The sequence below is a fragment of the Gigantopelta aegis genome, chromosome 14 (genome assembly GCF_016097555.1).
Source record: "Gigantopelta aegis isolate Gae_Host chromosome 14, Gae_host_genome, whole genome shotgun sequence".
NCBI lineage: Eukaryota > Metazoa > Mollusca > Gastropoda > Neomphalida > Peltospiridae > Gigantopelta > Gigantopelta aegis.
Window position 1 is genome coordinate 26,404,897 of NC_054712.1, and position 15,625 is coordinate 26,420,521.

The 15,625-nt window shown below is 36.2% G+C and overlaps 1 protein-coding gene across 5 annotated transcripts; it reads left to right on the plus strand.

Annotated features, from left to right (window-relative positions):
* The first annotated feature begins 446 nt into the window (after positions 1-446).
* LOC121389390 lies at positions 447-10,506 on the plus strand. Of its 5 annotated transcripts, none has more exons than XM_041520990.1 (2): positions 447-495; positions 9,876-10,506. In XM_041520990.1, exons 1-2 carry the CDS (start codon positions 483-485, stop codon positions 10,394-10,396), a joined length of 534 nt encoding a protein of 177 aa, XP_041376924.1. In that variant the 5' UTR covers positions 447-482; the 3' UTR covers positions 10,397-10,506. The 5 variants fall into 5 exon arrangements, with proteins under 5 accessions (XP_041376924.1, XP_041376925.1, XP_041376928.1 ...); XM_041520991.1 differs by lacking the exon at positions 447-495 and adding an exon at positions 5,376-5,452; XM_041520994.1 differs by lacking the exon at positions 447-495 and adding an exon at positions 5,700-5,720.
* Positions 10,507-15,625: the final 5,119 nt, after the last annotated feature.

The window sequence follows — 15,625 nt, forward strand, 5'->3', positions numbered from 1 at the left end:
ACCACTGGCAGACAGTAGAGTAGGTATGATCGCATGCCGGTGTAGACAGTATAGGGTCAAGATCGCGCGCCGGTGTAGACAGAGCTAATTACTACATGAAATGTTCTTTTCTTCTTGAATTTGCATCCGAAGTCTGGAATAGAAGGCATTTGGTAATTTCTCGGAACCGGCGTGACGTCACACGGCCTAATTACCGACCATCCGGGTCTTTGGGGGTGAAGCAAACCCTTAGTGATTACTGGTTTACATAGAATAAAGTTATCATATTAACTTTTTACATGCCTTACATATTGTCATTTATTTTCTGCAGCTAATACATAGTTGCAATACGTCTTATGTGTATTATAACAGCATGGGTTGCCATATAAGAGAAACGAACAACGGGAATCTGAATTAGTATAATCTATATTTAGTACCGATGTGTTTCCGTGTACTTTGAATGTCGAGGGAACGGCAGGTTGGGCAGAATATAATTTTTGTTGATGCAATTTTCAGGTAATGTTAATTATAAATTTTAACAATTTTGAAATGATAAGATAATTATTAATATAATAATTATGATGTGGGCTACAAAATATATAATTTGTATTTATAATAAAATTTGTATGCATGATTAAGTTAATTATTTTTATGATTTAATAATTATTTTATTTCCAAATAATATGTGTAATAATTAAACAATGGCAAAGTTGTTACTTTACAACTTCAAAATTACAATAGTATTATTGTCATATCTTGTTATATAGATGTATTGGCAATAGTATAATGTTCCACTGAATACATTCTTTTATTCTTAAAACAAAATACCGTTTCTTGAAATAATGAAATGCTTTTGTTTTTACAGATTGCAAAATTACCACATGATGTTGCCCTTCCTTACCGGTTGAATGCAGGCAACAAAAAATAGCAATAATAAAATATAGCCATCCTCAGACCTTGACACCTAAGGGGAGCAATATCTCTCTCTACTTACCCATCACACCTGAGATTAGTTCAAGGAGAATAATATATAGTTTCCTTTGGCATGTGAATTTATATACATGTATGAATATGGTAATATTTTAAATTGCTCCCCATAAACTACATTAGGGAGCATATAATCAGTTCCCTCAGTTATTTTCATGTCGAGGTCTACAACCTAATAAAACATAAGTGTTACCTCGTCGAACAAACATGCAAATGTTTTAATAATAGGGTTTAACCTGGTATATTTAGTAATAAAACACAAAAACCTACCTGAGTAAATAATGGTTAATATATATATATATATATATATATATATATATATATATATATATATATAATATTGGTGTTGTTTTATATCTAGTCACAATGGATATTGCAGATATTTTCTTGTTCAGTCTTGTGCTGTATTGGAATTGTTATTGCAGTTCAATTTAAGTAATATCTACAAAACTAATTTTTAATAGTATACAATGTACAGCTGGAGAAAGGAGGCAAATATGGTTGTTAATAAACTGATCTATATCGGTATGCCTTCTACTAGACTACACATATTTAACCTAAGTTGCTTTTAACCCGGGTTAAATTACCTCATGTAGATGCACTTATGTAGCATATTCAAGGAAAATATATGAATGAGATGGTTAAATGCTATATTCTTCATGTCAAACTGTGTTTTCAAAATGGAAAACAAATATCAGATATGGCAGTTGACCATTCATTTTATTGCAGGTAATTGCTAAAGCAGATTACACACACAAACACACACACACACACACTGAACTGTAGAATACCATGAAACTACATATATATGTAAAAAGGTAAGTCCTCTAACTTGAACAAGCAAAATGTACCACAACCACCAAATTATATTGATCCACAACAGAATAGATTTTTAGATTTATGTATATGTATTCTTCTTCTTCTTTCAACTTCTTTTCGTGCTTATATCCAATTAAGGTTCAAGCATGCTGTCCTGGGCACACACCTCAGCTATCTGGGCTGTCTGTCCAGGACAGTGGGTTAGTTGTTAGTTGGTTAGTGGTTAGTGAGAGAGAAGAGGCCTTACACCTACCCATTGAGCCCATAAGAACTCGCTCTGGGTTGGAGCCGGTATCGGGCTACAAACCCTGTACCTACCAGCCTGTAGTCTGATGGCTTAACCACTGCGCCACCGAGGCCGGTCATGTATATGTATGTGTGTGTGTGTGTGTGTATATATATATATATATATATATATATATATATATATATATATATATATATATATATTGTATGTATGTATATGTATACATATATATAGATAGATATATATAATATATACACACACACACAAACTTTATATATATACTTAAACAAAGGCACACACACATTATTTACCCTCTGCACCAAAGTAAATACTAAACACACGGAGAGAAGGGGGGAACGACCTATATTTTCTTACTGCAGGCCTGCTACAGACACATTTGCCCAAAAAAAATAATAATAATTAAAGTTTAAACAAGAATTTAGGCCTATATTATAATTATTATATGTGTGTAATTTAGCAGTATAAACTTTTTATTTTAAAATTAAAAAATAAATAAGATTTAGTAGCTGTAGTATGGCAAAATAAATACAAGTATAGATAATATCCAAGCAACTATGATTAAATGAAAAATAAAGACCACACAAATTTAATGATAAAGGAATATACTCTTTATTCAAGAAATGGATGCATCGTTTTGTTCGGGTTTTTTTACATGGAAGATGATGGAATTGTGTATTTTATTTACAGTATAATGTGGGATTTTTATCACTGCACATACTTTAACCATTTTGTTTGCTAAATTAATCTCTGTTGGTGTCAACAAGCAACAACATTAAAGTCAACGTAGTCGCATTCTGTGAGGGAAGCCATGAAATTCCATCAGGTTTGTCGTTTTAATGACCCTACCCACAAGCGGCGCCTAGTCTCTTCTTTTGGAAATTTGTGAAACGATATTTTTTTTAACATCATGTTATGGTTTATGCATCCAACTGCACAACATGTTTTAGGCATCGTGACCGTTAACTGTTGTAAATGATCGACCAAAGTTGCCTCATTTCACTATCAAACCATACGTAACTAAGGAGAAGCTTCACCGCGTCACGTGATAAACAATGGCGGCCAGGGGTCGAAGTACCCGTATGTTCGGTTATTAAAGGTAGCTGAACGGGACTTTAAAACTGTGCCGGTATACACATAATGCAGGTTTTAGATAGATGCCGGTTTGGACAAAGTTCACTCTGTGTGTGTGTGTGTGTGTGTGTGTGTGTGTGTGTGCGTGCGTTGGTGTGTGTATATACGAACTTTGTGTGTGTGTGTGTGTGTGTATATATATATATACATACATGTGTGTGTGTGTATATATATATATATATATATATATATATATATACGCACGCACGCACGCACGCACGCACAAAATGTTCGTATTTATTTATGAAATACAAGCCCCATATTTGTTATCGTTCTAGGCTTGGTACCCTCCACTGGCGAAGGCAGGATTTTATATTGGGATTGGGGGTGGGGGGGGGGGGGGGGAGGAACCCACACTATGTATATATACATGTGTATATATATGATTTTATAAAATTTAATAGTTTAAAAAAAAAAGTTTGATGGGGGTGGGGGTGGGTTCCCGTAGGCCCCCTCCCTACGCCACTGCAGGGACGGCGCATGGCCTAACACTTTTCAAAGAGGCACTTTTGTGGGTTATATTTGTTGTATATGTGAAAATGTCCTCAATTGAATTTGAAAGAAGAGTCGTACCACTATATTTTACACTGCCGCCCCTGCTCTGGTACCCTCCCCGCTTCCTCCTCCCTCACCCTTTTGAGCTCTAGTTTAGATCGTGCTCGTCGTGGTTTCTTGTTTGTTGTATCATGCGAAATCGTAGAACATGTGCTGGTGGGGATACAGGCTTTGTACAGATATGTTTTGGGGTTTTTTTTTAAATTATAATAATAAAAATAATAATAAAACAATATGTGTCAAATTTATCGACCACCTTAAATAATTGTCTAATCCCCAGGGATGAAGTGGTCACTGCAGATCCTATCCCATTGTGATCGTCCTTTCCATAACGCACAGGTTCTGTTTAAAAGAACCACTTCCATGCAAACCCTGCGATTGTCGGTTTGTTTAAAGTTCGGAAAAACTGCTGCTTTGGTACATCCAAACACTAAACAATGGTTCACCATATTTTACATTTGAAAACTATCTCCAAAAGAATATTCCATCCACACAATTCAATTCAATATAATATATTTAATGTTTGAAAGGCTGCAAATCACCTTTCATGTTATGCCGGTTAGCGCGTCACGGGGTCACGTGACTTGGCTCTTTGAGTCGACAGGCGTTTTGGCAAGCGATGGGGAAAACGCGACTTTTTATTGCAAATATATTAAAAACGGGTAAAAAAAAAATATATATATTTTATTGATACTTCGTATATACCCGGTATTGTAAAAGGTATACGTAGATACCAAACAATAGTGAATTACGTTTTTGATAAATGTTGACCTTTAAGAATAAAAAGAATTACATTTTACTGACTTGAGCAAAAAAATATATGCAAATTTACTAACTGCCTGGACTAGTAACTGTTGTGAGTTGAAAACTCATGATATCTATCAAAGGGAAAATGAATGTTTTAAAAATATGACCAGTACTAATCTAAGATGCGTTTGTAAAGGTTGCATTTCCACCTATATAGTAAAAACGTCAACCATCACCAACAAGGCACATTTACTCACCAAATGGATTTGCAACTGTTAGATTCCTATACCAACCCTTCACCAAGCACGTCTATTTCCGATAGAAAATATTCCTCTGCAAGCTCCGATCGATTCTAATCTAAAATGGCCTAATATTTACTGAATGAAATAGTCAGACCACTGCTCAGTGTTTTGTTTCATCCTGCTATAATTTTGCGTTTATGATCTTGCAAAATTTTAAAAAGTGGTTATGTATCCCTTCGTCCAGCTAACTGGGAATGTGCCAGTCTTGAATAGTGCACTGAACAGTTTAGCCAGTGGCGAGAATATTATGTCTTGTCCAAATTTGATCATTTCATTAGATATTGCGTCCAGGCCGCTTGATTTGTTAGTTTTTAGTGATTATATGGCAGTGAGTATTTCTTTTGATGTGATATTAAGTATGAAGTGATGGGTAGTATTTTGGGTATTTTTCGCGTTTATGAACTTCTAGCAATCAGACAAATAGTAGAAATCCACACTTGTTCAAGCACAACAGTTACTGTAGCTGATGCACTGACACTAGTATATCCGTGCACGAATACACGAGCAGACACGCTGGGGATGATTACGATCGAAAATCGGCAAAGTATGGGATAAGATAGAAAGATGCATGTAATGTTTGGCACAAATCGTCGAATACTGAAGTTATTTCCCTTAACATGTGGACAGACACATTTTGATTTTTCCGAATTTTATTCTGCTGACGGTATGATTTTTTTTATAGTAAAATGTTACTGTTTTAAGAGGGAAGGGTGTATACAGTTTTATTGATTTGCGGTTCAATACTACAGAATAAATACCGGATTCAAAACACCAGGGGTATTATGCAATGTATGATACGTGACTGGGAATGGGTCATAGGTAGCGCCTAAAATTCGGATCGCACCCTTGATCATTGATCCAGTTCCGGAATGCTATTTGTTTTACAGGGCTTCTAGAATTTTTTTTAAAATCTAGTAGCCATGGTATCAGTGGTTAGGATTTTCCAATATAACATTATAAATACTTATCATAAATAGAGGTAGAGTTGTGACGAATGTAGGGCAATTGCTCATATGACAATACCTCACCGGACAGTACCTCACCGGACAATTGCTCACTCACTGGACAATTGCTTACCAATAAAGTGAGAAATAGGACAATTGCTCACCTTTAGGGTTTTTTAATTAATAAAATTTTATTTATTATTTTATTAATAAAAAAATAACAGAATTTTTAGAAGGCAATGGAGTTAGGTAATCGTGATTACCTTTTATATTTTTTCTTTTGTTAATAAAAAAGAACATAAAACAGAGAATTTCTAAAGGCATAACTTCAAAGTTGTGTCTCCGCCATGGAACCGTGGGCTGACGATGCCAGAACGCGGATCCATGGTGGACGTGCCTGAACCTTTCTAGATAGGGGCACGAGAAAATAGTTCCCATTCCCATTCAAAGTTGTGTTAATTACACAAGTTTTTGAGGTTCCTATAAGTGTTTAATAGACATTTCTATGCTGAACTGATGTGCTGAACTTGTTTAAAATATAGCTGATTTAGAATTAATTTTGTTATTTTATTTAAAGGTGTTTAATAAACTGAGGTTACCATATCCACTGATAATATCAGAGATTCCCACTCCCACCCAACCATTTACACAGTTCGATGTGTAGACAGTAAAGTAGTTGAGAAATTTCAAGTATATCCAATTCTTTGTTACATTTTAAAATAAATATTAATTTTTCTACACATGAACAAAAATAGGTCAAAAACACATGACCCATATGTCAATTAAAACATTTGTAGTTTTCTTAATTTATAGCAGTCATGCCCAAAATATATATTGAAGTATCATCTACATGTGCATGTTTATTTTTACGTACTAGTTGGTGAATGACATAGTAAAAATGTGAGGTCAGACCACTAATTTTTCTATGGAAGCAAATAAGGGCGCTAAAATGTTAAAATGTAAACTAAGGATGTAGATAATAGAGTTTTACATTTAAAAATATGACTATTACTGTAATATATAGTCAGTGTTCTATTTGAATACATACTAAAATAATATTTAGATTAAAAAAAATAGACATAGCCAAAGCTATTTAAAAAAACAAAAAAGATGTTTGTCCCACCTTATTTTGCAAGCAATATTTTAAACAACATGTAGCAATCTGCTGACTGCTAAATCAATAAAAAATAATTGTAAAAACAATTAATTTTTTATTGATTGCTTCAAGACATAAATTCAACCATGCAAATTGCAGTTATATACTTTGTTCTTATGACGTTTTGTGCTTCTATACTTGAAAATAGTAAATAATGCGACTTAATAGAATTACGTTTTTTCATTCAGTAAGTGGGGGTAGGCTGATTGTATGCATGTGTGCACTTTTGATTTCATATATTATGTAGATTTTTCTGCATTGATTGTTCAAGTAACAATTAAAATGTTTCTTCAACTAATAATTATTATAAAATTTCAAAGCAGTTTTAAAATATACTAATACAGTTATTAAGTACCGGTACTGCAAATCATCAGGAACCCTTGCTACCAGTACCTATACCGGTAGTTGATCCCATCATACAAAAATGTGGGGGTTTTGGTAAATAATTACATTTTGGTTTGAAGTAAGAAGAAAAGTAAAAGTGTTTTGAAAATAAGAAAATACTATTATTGTTTGAAATTGGCTCAGAAATAAACAATTTGTAGTAAATTCCATAAAAAGACGTTCTCTGGCTGTGACTTCAGCAGGTTTTCTTGCTTTCTCTCCTGATCATATGTCAATATAATCATAGTAGACACCAAATAGCTGCAGTTTTAAAGGGACATACCCTAGTTTGTAAACACTAAGGCATATTTTTAAATTATTACAGCTGTTTTTGATAACACATCATACTTTATTTACATTTTACAGGGTTGAAAATTAACATGAAAACCATGGTCGCCAGCAGGGCCAGTTGAAGAAAACTCTTACTGGCCCTTCTCAAATTCAACTAGCCCTTCAATTATCACATTGAAATTTAACAGCACAGCCAAAATAAAAATTAGAATGTTCTTTGTTGAATAATAACCATGTGTTCATGGTAAATAGTCCGTTTGGTTCCGTTTTAAACCCATACTGGCCAACTCAAATAACATGTTTTGAAAAAAGAAATCCAGTATAAATAAATATGTTTTTTTTACAAATTACCATTAAATAGATTAAATCCGTTTTTTAATACAGGGTTGAAGACAAAATGCTAGAACAGCCAAGGTATGCAGCTTGACTTACATTGTCTCTGAAGTAAAAAAAATTAATGCAGTACAAAGAGAATAAATTAAGGTAGAAGTATGTGTGCTATAGTATATAAAACTAGTCTGGGATGGCAGTCCTCTTTGTAACGATACATGAGGGATTAATAAACTTTGTTGCGATGCAAGAGGGGATAAAATCTCCAGTAAAGGATTTCCGTTTAATTTGGATATTGTAAATGCTACAGTAGTAGGCTAGTAGCCACTACTAATAAAATAAATATAGAAAGAAAAATAAATCTTAATTTTTTTTACATTTTACCTAAATATATCGTGTACTTGGTTATCATATTACAAAGCATAAAATTAGAGTTATTGTTTATTACAGTAATATGTGGAAGATATGTCATCATGTAAGTCTTGATGTCACTTTAGATCTGATCTGTTCTTATTTTATGCAAACTGCCTAAACTTAAAACAATACCAACAACCACAATCAATTAAATGACCTTTGGAATAAGCCCTGTAGTAATGGAAAATGCATTGTTATTTTTATTTTGTTCTAGAATAATGTAAGCTAATTAAATGCAATTCCTTTTTACCATAACATTGAATAATAATTGTCAAATAGTAGCTCTATAAGATAATTATGGCGTATCCAGTCGATTAAATGACCTTTGGAATAAGCCCTGTAGTAATGGAAAATTTCATTGTTATTTTGATTTTGATTTTGTTCCAGAATAAGGTAAGCTAATTAAATACAATTCCTTTTTACCATAACATTGAATAATAGTTGTCAAATTTCACCATTTCAAAGTCACAGACTAATGTTTCACTCAGTTATACCTTTATCCAAATGTGTTACAGGTTTGTAGATTAACTAAACTTAGTGTTAATTTTCACGGGTTGAAACTAGTGTCTATCCCTTTAAATGTGCTTCTGAAAGTGCTGTTAAACAAACATTCCTTTCCTTTAACCATTTAATTTTAGGAGATAACGGTATTAACCATATGGAGTTTTTAGATTTGCAGGTGTTATAAACTTATTTGATGCCCTTAAATGACTGATGGTGTTGGCCTGGGTTAAAAAAAAATTAAACACTTGTGGATATTGGACACATGTACAAATACGTGTGAATCTATAGAATAACACTAACGAATTTAAAAACTCCATATGGTAACAGTTACATCCATTGTAATTGTAAACTGAAGGTTATTGCACAGAAAACAAAACAGTGTAATTAACCAGTCACATCACAGTTCTAACTGTAAATGCTTGTCAATGTCCCTAGTATTTAAGTGCATTTTTTTTTTTAGTCGTTTACAATTAAAAACAAGAGAGTATTGGCTAATCCATGGTGTGGTTTTAAAAACAATGTGCATAGATGTCATTAAACAAACTTTTTTCTTTCTTTTTTCTATTTTTAGTCCTATACAGATCCAGTAATGAGATGAAAATTTGCATACAGCTTTATCATGTACTGTTACAGATTAATTTTGACCTTCATGGTAATTTACCCATTTTTCACTGAGTTATGGCCATTGAATTTAGGAGATTTGAAAATGTGTCGTAGAAGACATGTATGGTTTAGCAGTACTCTCAGAATGCTTGTTTCTCTTCAGAAATGAGGGGCTGGACATAGCCCAGTGGTAAAACGCTCGCTCAATGCACAATCGATCCCCGTCATTGGGCCCATTCCAGCCAGTGCACCACGACTGTGGTATGTACTACCCTGTCTTTGGGATGGTGCATATAAAAGATCCCTTGCTGCTAATCAAAAAGAGTAGCCCATGAAGTGATGACTGGGTTTCCTCTCTCAATATCTGTGTGGTCCTTAACCATATGTCTGACACCATATAACCATAAATAAAATGTGTTGAGTGAGTTGTTAAATAAAACATTTCCTTCCTTCCTCTTCAGAAATGGCGTCGTTTTTGAGGGGGTTGCAGCTACTACCAAGGATTGGACAAAGAATACTGCAGATCACCTCTTCCATTCCTGCTCCTCCTGCTCCTCATCTGAACCTTCTTAACACCAGACTGCTGTCATCATCGCTCACATGCCAGTGTCCTGAAAGACGACTGCTATCAGGCCCTGCAATACTAGCAGCTTGGAACAACCAGGTGTTGACTTGCTTCTCTCCCCCGCTGCAGCAGCCGCCATGTCGCACATACAAAGTGAAGACGGCACTGAAACGGCGCTGCTCGGGGTGCTATTTTGTTAAGAGACATGGCCGTCTTTTCGTTGAGTGTAAAGTTAAGCCTCGTCACAAACAAATGCAGAAAATGAGAAGACACAAGCTATATAAAGAAGATTACTCCAAAGGTCCTATTCAGGCAGCTGTGAACTGGCGCTGGAGAAACGACAGATACTACTGGTTGGGCGATAATAAATTTGCAAGGCATGATTGGTTAGACGGGAAAATAGGCCGAACAGTTTAGATCTGTCTGTGACTGGACTCATTTCAGTGGAAGGTGTATCTGCAGTGGTTTATATGCTGTCAGCATGGCTATATCAGTGTGAATAAATACAGTTTGTGTTTACTATAAAAGTTTACGTATTCTGGCTTGTGTATTAATAAGAAATTAATGATTTTTAAAGCTGTTGGAAAAGTTAATTATTGAAGTGTTTCTGAGTGCTTAGTAGATTAAAAAAGCTTGAAGATGCCATATCACCTAACATAGTATCAATATTTACAGTTGCATGTATTTATGAAACAATCCTCAGTTTACATAATTGATAATTAAAAGAAAATAGTTATGAGCCACATGATAAAGTGGATATAATTATGTAAGATGTCACTGTTCCAACTGATGCCCCCACTGCTGATTTATCGATGACCATAGTATATAAAAACCTGTCTATGGTAAAGTGAATATAGAAGATCCCATGGGCACTGCTTTATCATTAGGAGTAGCCTATTTGGAGGCTGCAGGTTTCCTCTATTGTTATCAAATTTAATGTCGAAACCATCTTGGACTCCAAATAGTGAGAGAATGATATGCTAAGTGGTTGGGCCTACACTATAGTAGGGTAGGGAGCCACAAATACATGTATTTTGGTTTATATATACTCAAGAAAAACTTCCTGTGCATCATTAAAATACCAGTGCATTTATTTATGTTAAAAGTACTGTGGTCCAATCTGGTCTTCTGAGCCTAAAGTATTGTCTATACCATGACTGGTGCATCGTCGGTGACGTAACAATAAGTGTAGGAGGCAGGGGAGGGGGTACCGGGTACCTGCTGCTGCCCGCCGCCGCTGGCCTGAACACTTCACCGTGTATTTTCATATATGGCTGTTTGGCGGTAATGCTAATATGAATAAACTTTGTAATCCATATTCGGGCACTTTTGTTTAATTCAGGCAAAATAATCAGCCTGCCCCCCCCCCCCCCCCCCCCCCATAAAAATGAGAGCCCGTACAAATATATACTCTTCAAAAGAAGAAACGCAAAACCACATTGTCGTAACATTTGGAGAATTGATTTAATTATTGAATGGTGAGTCCGATAATTACCAAATGTTGCAGGATTGTTCACAATTCACTCTAGTCCATTGTGAGTAAGTGATAGGACACACCACCAAGGTCAAGGTCATCTGGAGTCAATATCGGGTGTGGCCTCCGCGTGTGTTGACAACTGCCTGGCACCGCCTGCCCATTGAAGCAACCAGAGTACGGATGACGTCCCGGGGGATGGTGGCCCACTCGGCCTGCAAGGCTGCTGCCAGCTCGGGCAGGGTCTGGGGCTGTGGTTGTCGCTGTCGGAGGCGTCGGTCCAACTCGTCCCATAGATGCTCAATTGGGTTCAAATCCGGTGATATCGATGGCCAAGGAAGGACATTAATGTTGTTGTTCTGTAGGAAAGCCGTTGTGAGACGTGCTGTGTGAGGCCTGGCGTTGTCATGTTGGAACACTGCGTTGGCGTTGGCCATAACTGGAACGATGTGTGGCCGGAGGATCTGGTCAATGTAGCCCTGTGCATTCAGGTTGCCCTGCACGTGGACCAGGTCAGTTCTGCCAGTGTGTGAGATGGCTGCCCACCCCCGCCGAATCTGTCCACTTCCTGCACGCAGTTTGCCGCATAACGTTCACCACGACGCCTATACACGCGACATCTTCCATCATGACGTCGGAGCAGAAATCGGGACTCGTCACTGAACCACACCGGTCTCCATCGCAGTTGAGGCCATTGTCGATGAATCTGGCACCACTGCAGTCGGAGTCGACGGTGTTGTGGTGTTAAGATGTCACCTCGAACTGGACGTCTGGCACGAATTCCTACCTCACGTAGGCGGTTCCGTACGGTCTGGTCGGATATCCTGCGCAAACCTGGTATTGCTGCGGCTGTGGAGGTGGCAGTAGTCAATCGTTCCCGAAGGTGGCGTACCCGGATGTAGCGGTCCTGCCCGGGGGTAGTGACCCGTGGTCGACCGGATCTAGGGAGGTCACGTGTTGATCCATGTTGCTGGTAACGGTCCCACAGTCTGGAGATGGTGCTTGGGGACACATGGAATGCCCTGGCAACGGCCGTTCTGGATTCGCCTGCGTCTAGTCGGCCGATGGCATTGTTTCTCTGCGGTTCACTGAGACGTGGCATGTCCTGGATTGTCAACTGTCGGCCAGGCAAGCGAACACCCTGCACTTTTATACTGTCGGTGTTCATGTTGCACGTGCAGTGGTGACATGGTTTGCACGTGGCTGCGTTTTTGCGAATATTCACATTTTGGAACTTTATTGTACAGTAGCTGCGTTTTATCGAATGTAACCGTGGGAATGTGTTTGGGACATGCAATGACCTTATATTCACAAAGCATGAACCGGTAGGAAACATAAAATCGGAGTTATAACCCATTTGTACCCTTTTGCGTTTCTTTTTTTGAAGAGTATAGTTGTAACAGGACAACGTATTGCTCAACATTCGTGGTCGTAATTTTCTTGTTTATAACGTAACCGGTTGCGTGCCTTTCTTTCACTAATTGGCTTAAAGCCGCACGCCCTAGTTCCATCCAGCGAAAATAAATTATAATTTGGTTAATCTACAAACCTGTAACACACTTAGATCACGTTTTTATCAAATGGAGTGAAAAAGCAGGTTTTATATCGATAAATACCATGGGAATCCCCATGTCCCAATTGCTTTGAAATAATTTTGAAAGTTAGTATTCTGATGTCACCGGTAGATGTCGCTCGAAGCACAACAATGCCTACGTCACGACAAATTTCACAGAGTGCGCACAGACTTGGGGTGCGTTCCTTTCACCTCTCCTGGACATGTTCCAACTGCTCTGTCCTGGTTGTATCCCCTCTCCAGATATCGTAAGACTTATTGGTTTTAAGGGTTTGTAACGTTTTGTATTGAGATACTTACTTGTCTGAACTTTATTGTCTCAAAAACCTCACAAATGAACAACAAGCAAACGACAACAAATCGGATGTTGATTGCGCGAACCGTGCAAGAGAAAACAAACCGAACCAAAATGATAACCATTGAAATGGGAATATCCCCTCTAAAAATAGATTAAACCTTGTCTGCTCAACGGTTTTTTTCTCGGAGGCCCGTGGCATTTTATGAAATACGACAAATGCATTTTGTGGTATTACAAACACCATTGTGTCCCTAAATGTACTTTATTCAACCATCTTCATAACCACCATACTCCATTTATTAATGATATTTTGTAAAAATAGTTGAATTATGGCAATGGTCCATAATTCAAAAACTAAAATTGTCGAGAGGGTTGACATGACGTTCGAGGGAGGGGGTTTGTTAGCACGTGTTTTGTAAATGAGGAATTAAAAGTTCATGAATTATAATTATTTGAAGTGATCGTGAAGTTTCAGATCACACCTAGCCCAATATCCGTGTATTATCTTCCATGATTACCTGACAATTAGCTGGTATTCCTTAGATTTAGATTACACCTAGCCTAATGTCCGTGTCTTTCCTTCACTGCATTAAACGATTAGTTAACAGAACAGAACAGAACTTTATTACACTCAGGCCGTTATGGAACGGCGTAAGAGGAACATACATATTCTGATTTTGACAAGATGGTCAACAGGAGGATACAAATAATAGGAATACATTGCTTGGTACATATATGAATACAAATACAAATACAGTACATGACATTACATTATAAAGATATGTGTATTAATAATATAAATACATTATATTACATTATTCAGATATGTGTATTAACAATATACATTCCGCGATGTAACAGAGTAGAGATATATTGTAAAATATAATTATTCAGAAAATTTCAGTTACAACTGTGTACTTTACAATTCTTGATATTACAATATATAGATATAAATAAAATAAATAATAATAATAATTAAATGTTCATAAAATAACAATAAGACATAAAATAATGTAATACGATTTAAAATGTATCAAGTATAGTTGTATGTTGACCTTTTAGTTTCATTAACTGGTTAATGTATGGTAATTTTGGTTGTTGTTGTTATGGGCGTTTAAATACTTGACAATTAGCTGGTATTCATCAGATTTAGATTACACCTAGCCTAATGTCCGTGTCTTATCTTCAGTGCATTAAAAGATTACTTGACAATTAGCTGGTATTCCTCAGATTTTATTTTGTATTTTGTTTTTAAATTGTAATTTATTAGCAGAAATATGGTACGCAATATGACAATTTCAAAATTACATCGGGATTCGGACACAAGTCGGACTGTGGTCTGCAGTCGGACATACAGTACTGCACATCTCGTTCACTTTTAAAGTAAACAACAACAAAAAATCCCAAAACAAACATGTATTTTATAAATTAAATTTGGATTAATTTAACATATAATGTAAAGCATAATATATTAGCGCTCTTAAAATTTAGCGAAATGCAAATAAATGACACTAAGTTGAAGAATCGGCCAATTTGACAGATTTGTTTAGCATGCCAATTGCTCGATTCCACTGTAAAACTGCTGTTATCTGCTCCACTAGAATATTATACTTTTGGTCAATTTTGAGGTTATGCAGCTTACAAACAACTCAACTCAAATTTAAACAATGTGCACGCAAACTAACTTGTACACAGGCATTGTCATTGTTTGGTTTAATCATCGATAAAATAATCGCACAAGTTTATGTACAAACATTGGGGGGGGGGGTTCGATGGGTTCGACCGAACCCCCCCCCCCCCCCCCGAAATCGCCTTTTTTATAATTTAATATATCTGATATTGATATCTGACATTATTATATTTACTCAACATAGAAATATATGCCCAATATCTCTGCAATCTATTTTGGAACCCCCCTTTTCAAAACTCAACATAGAAATATAGGCCTATGCCCAATATCTTTGCAATCTATTTTGGAACCCCCCTTTTCAAAATCCTATGTACGCCCATGACAAATCTTTAAATTTAGCGTCATGGAAATGGTAAATTATACAACATACAGTATAATTACATAAAATACACAACTAGAGAATCTTAAAAACGACTGAGGCTGTTTTCTAAGGCTGACGGCTGTGGTTCTGACCTGATAAATGAAATCCGAAATGATGCTGATCTGTCCGAAATCGGTCGAATGCGAATATGAAACCACCGGAATTAGCCGAAAGATGCTTTTATTTTGAAGCAGTGTACACTTAATATAAGTTAAAAAAAAAATACTAGTTAACGAAAGCATATATTTAA

What these genes read in the sequence shown, in the direction of transcription:
- LOC121389390 (XM_041520989.1), top strand. Translation starts at nt 9,406, where the DNA reads ATGAAAATTTGCATACAGCTTTATCATGTACTGTTACAGATTAATTTT. An exon ending in GATTAATTTTGACCTTCATG is followed by an intron (nt 9,464 to 9,875) that starts GTAATTTACCCA and finishes CTTCCTCTTCAG; the next exon opens with AAATGGCGTCGTTTTTGAGG.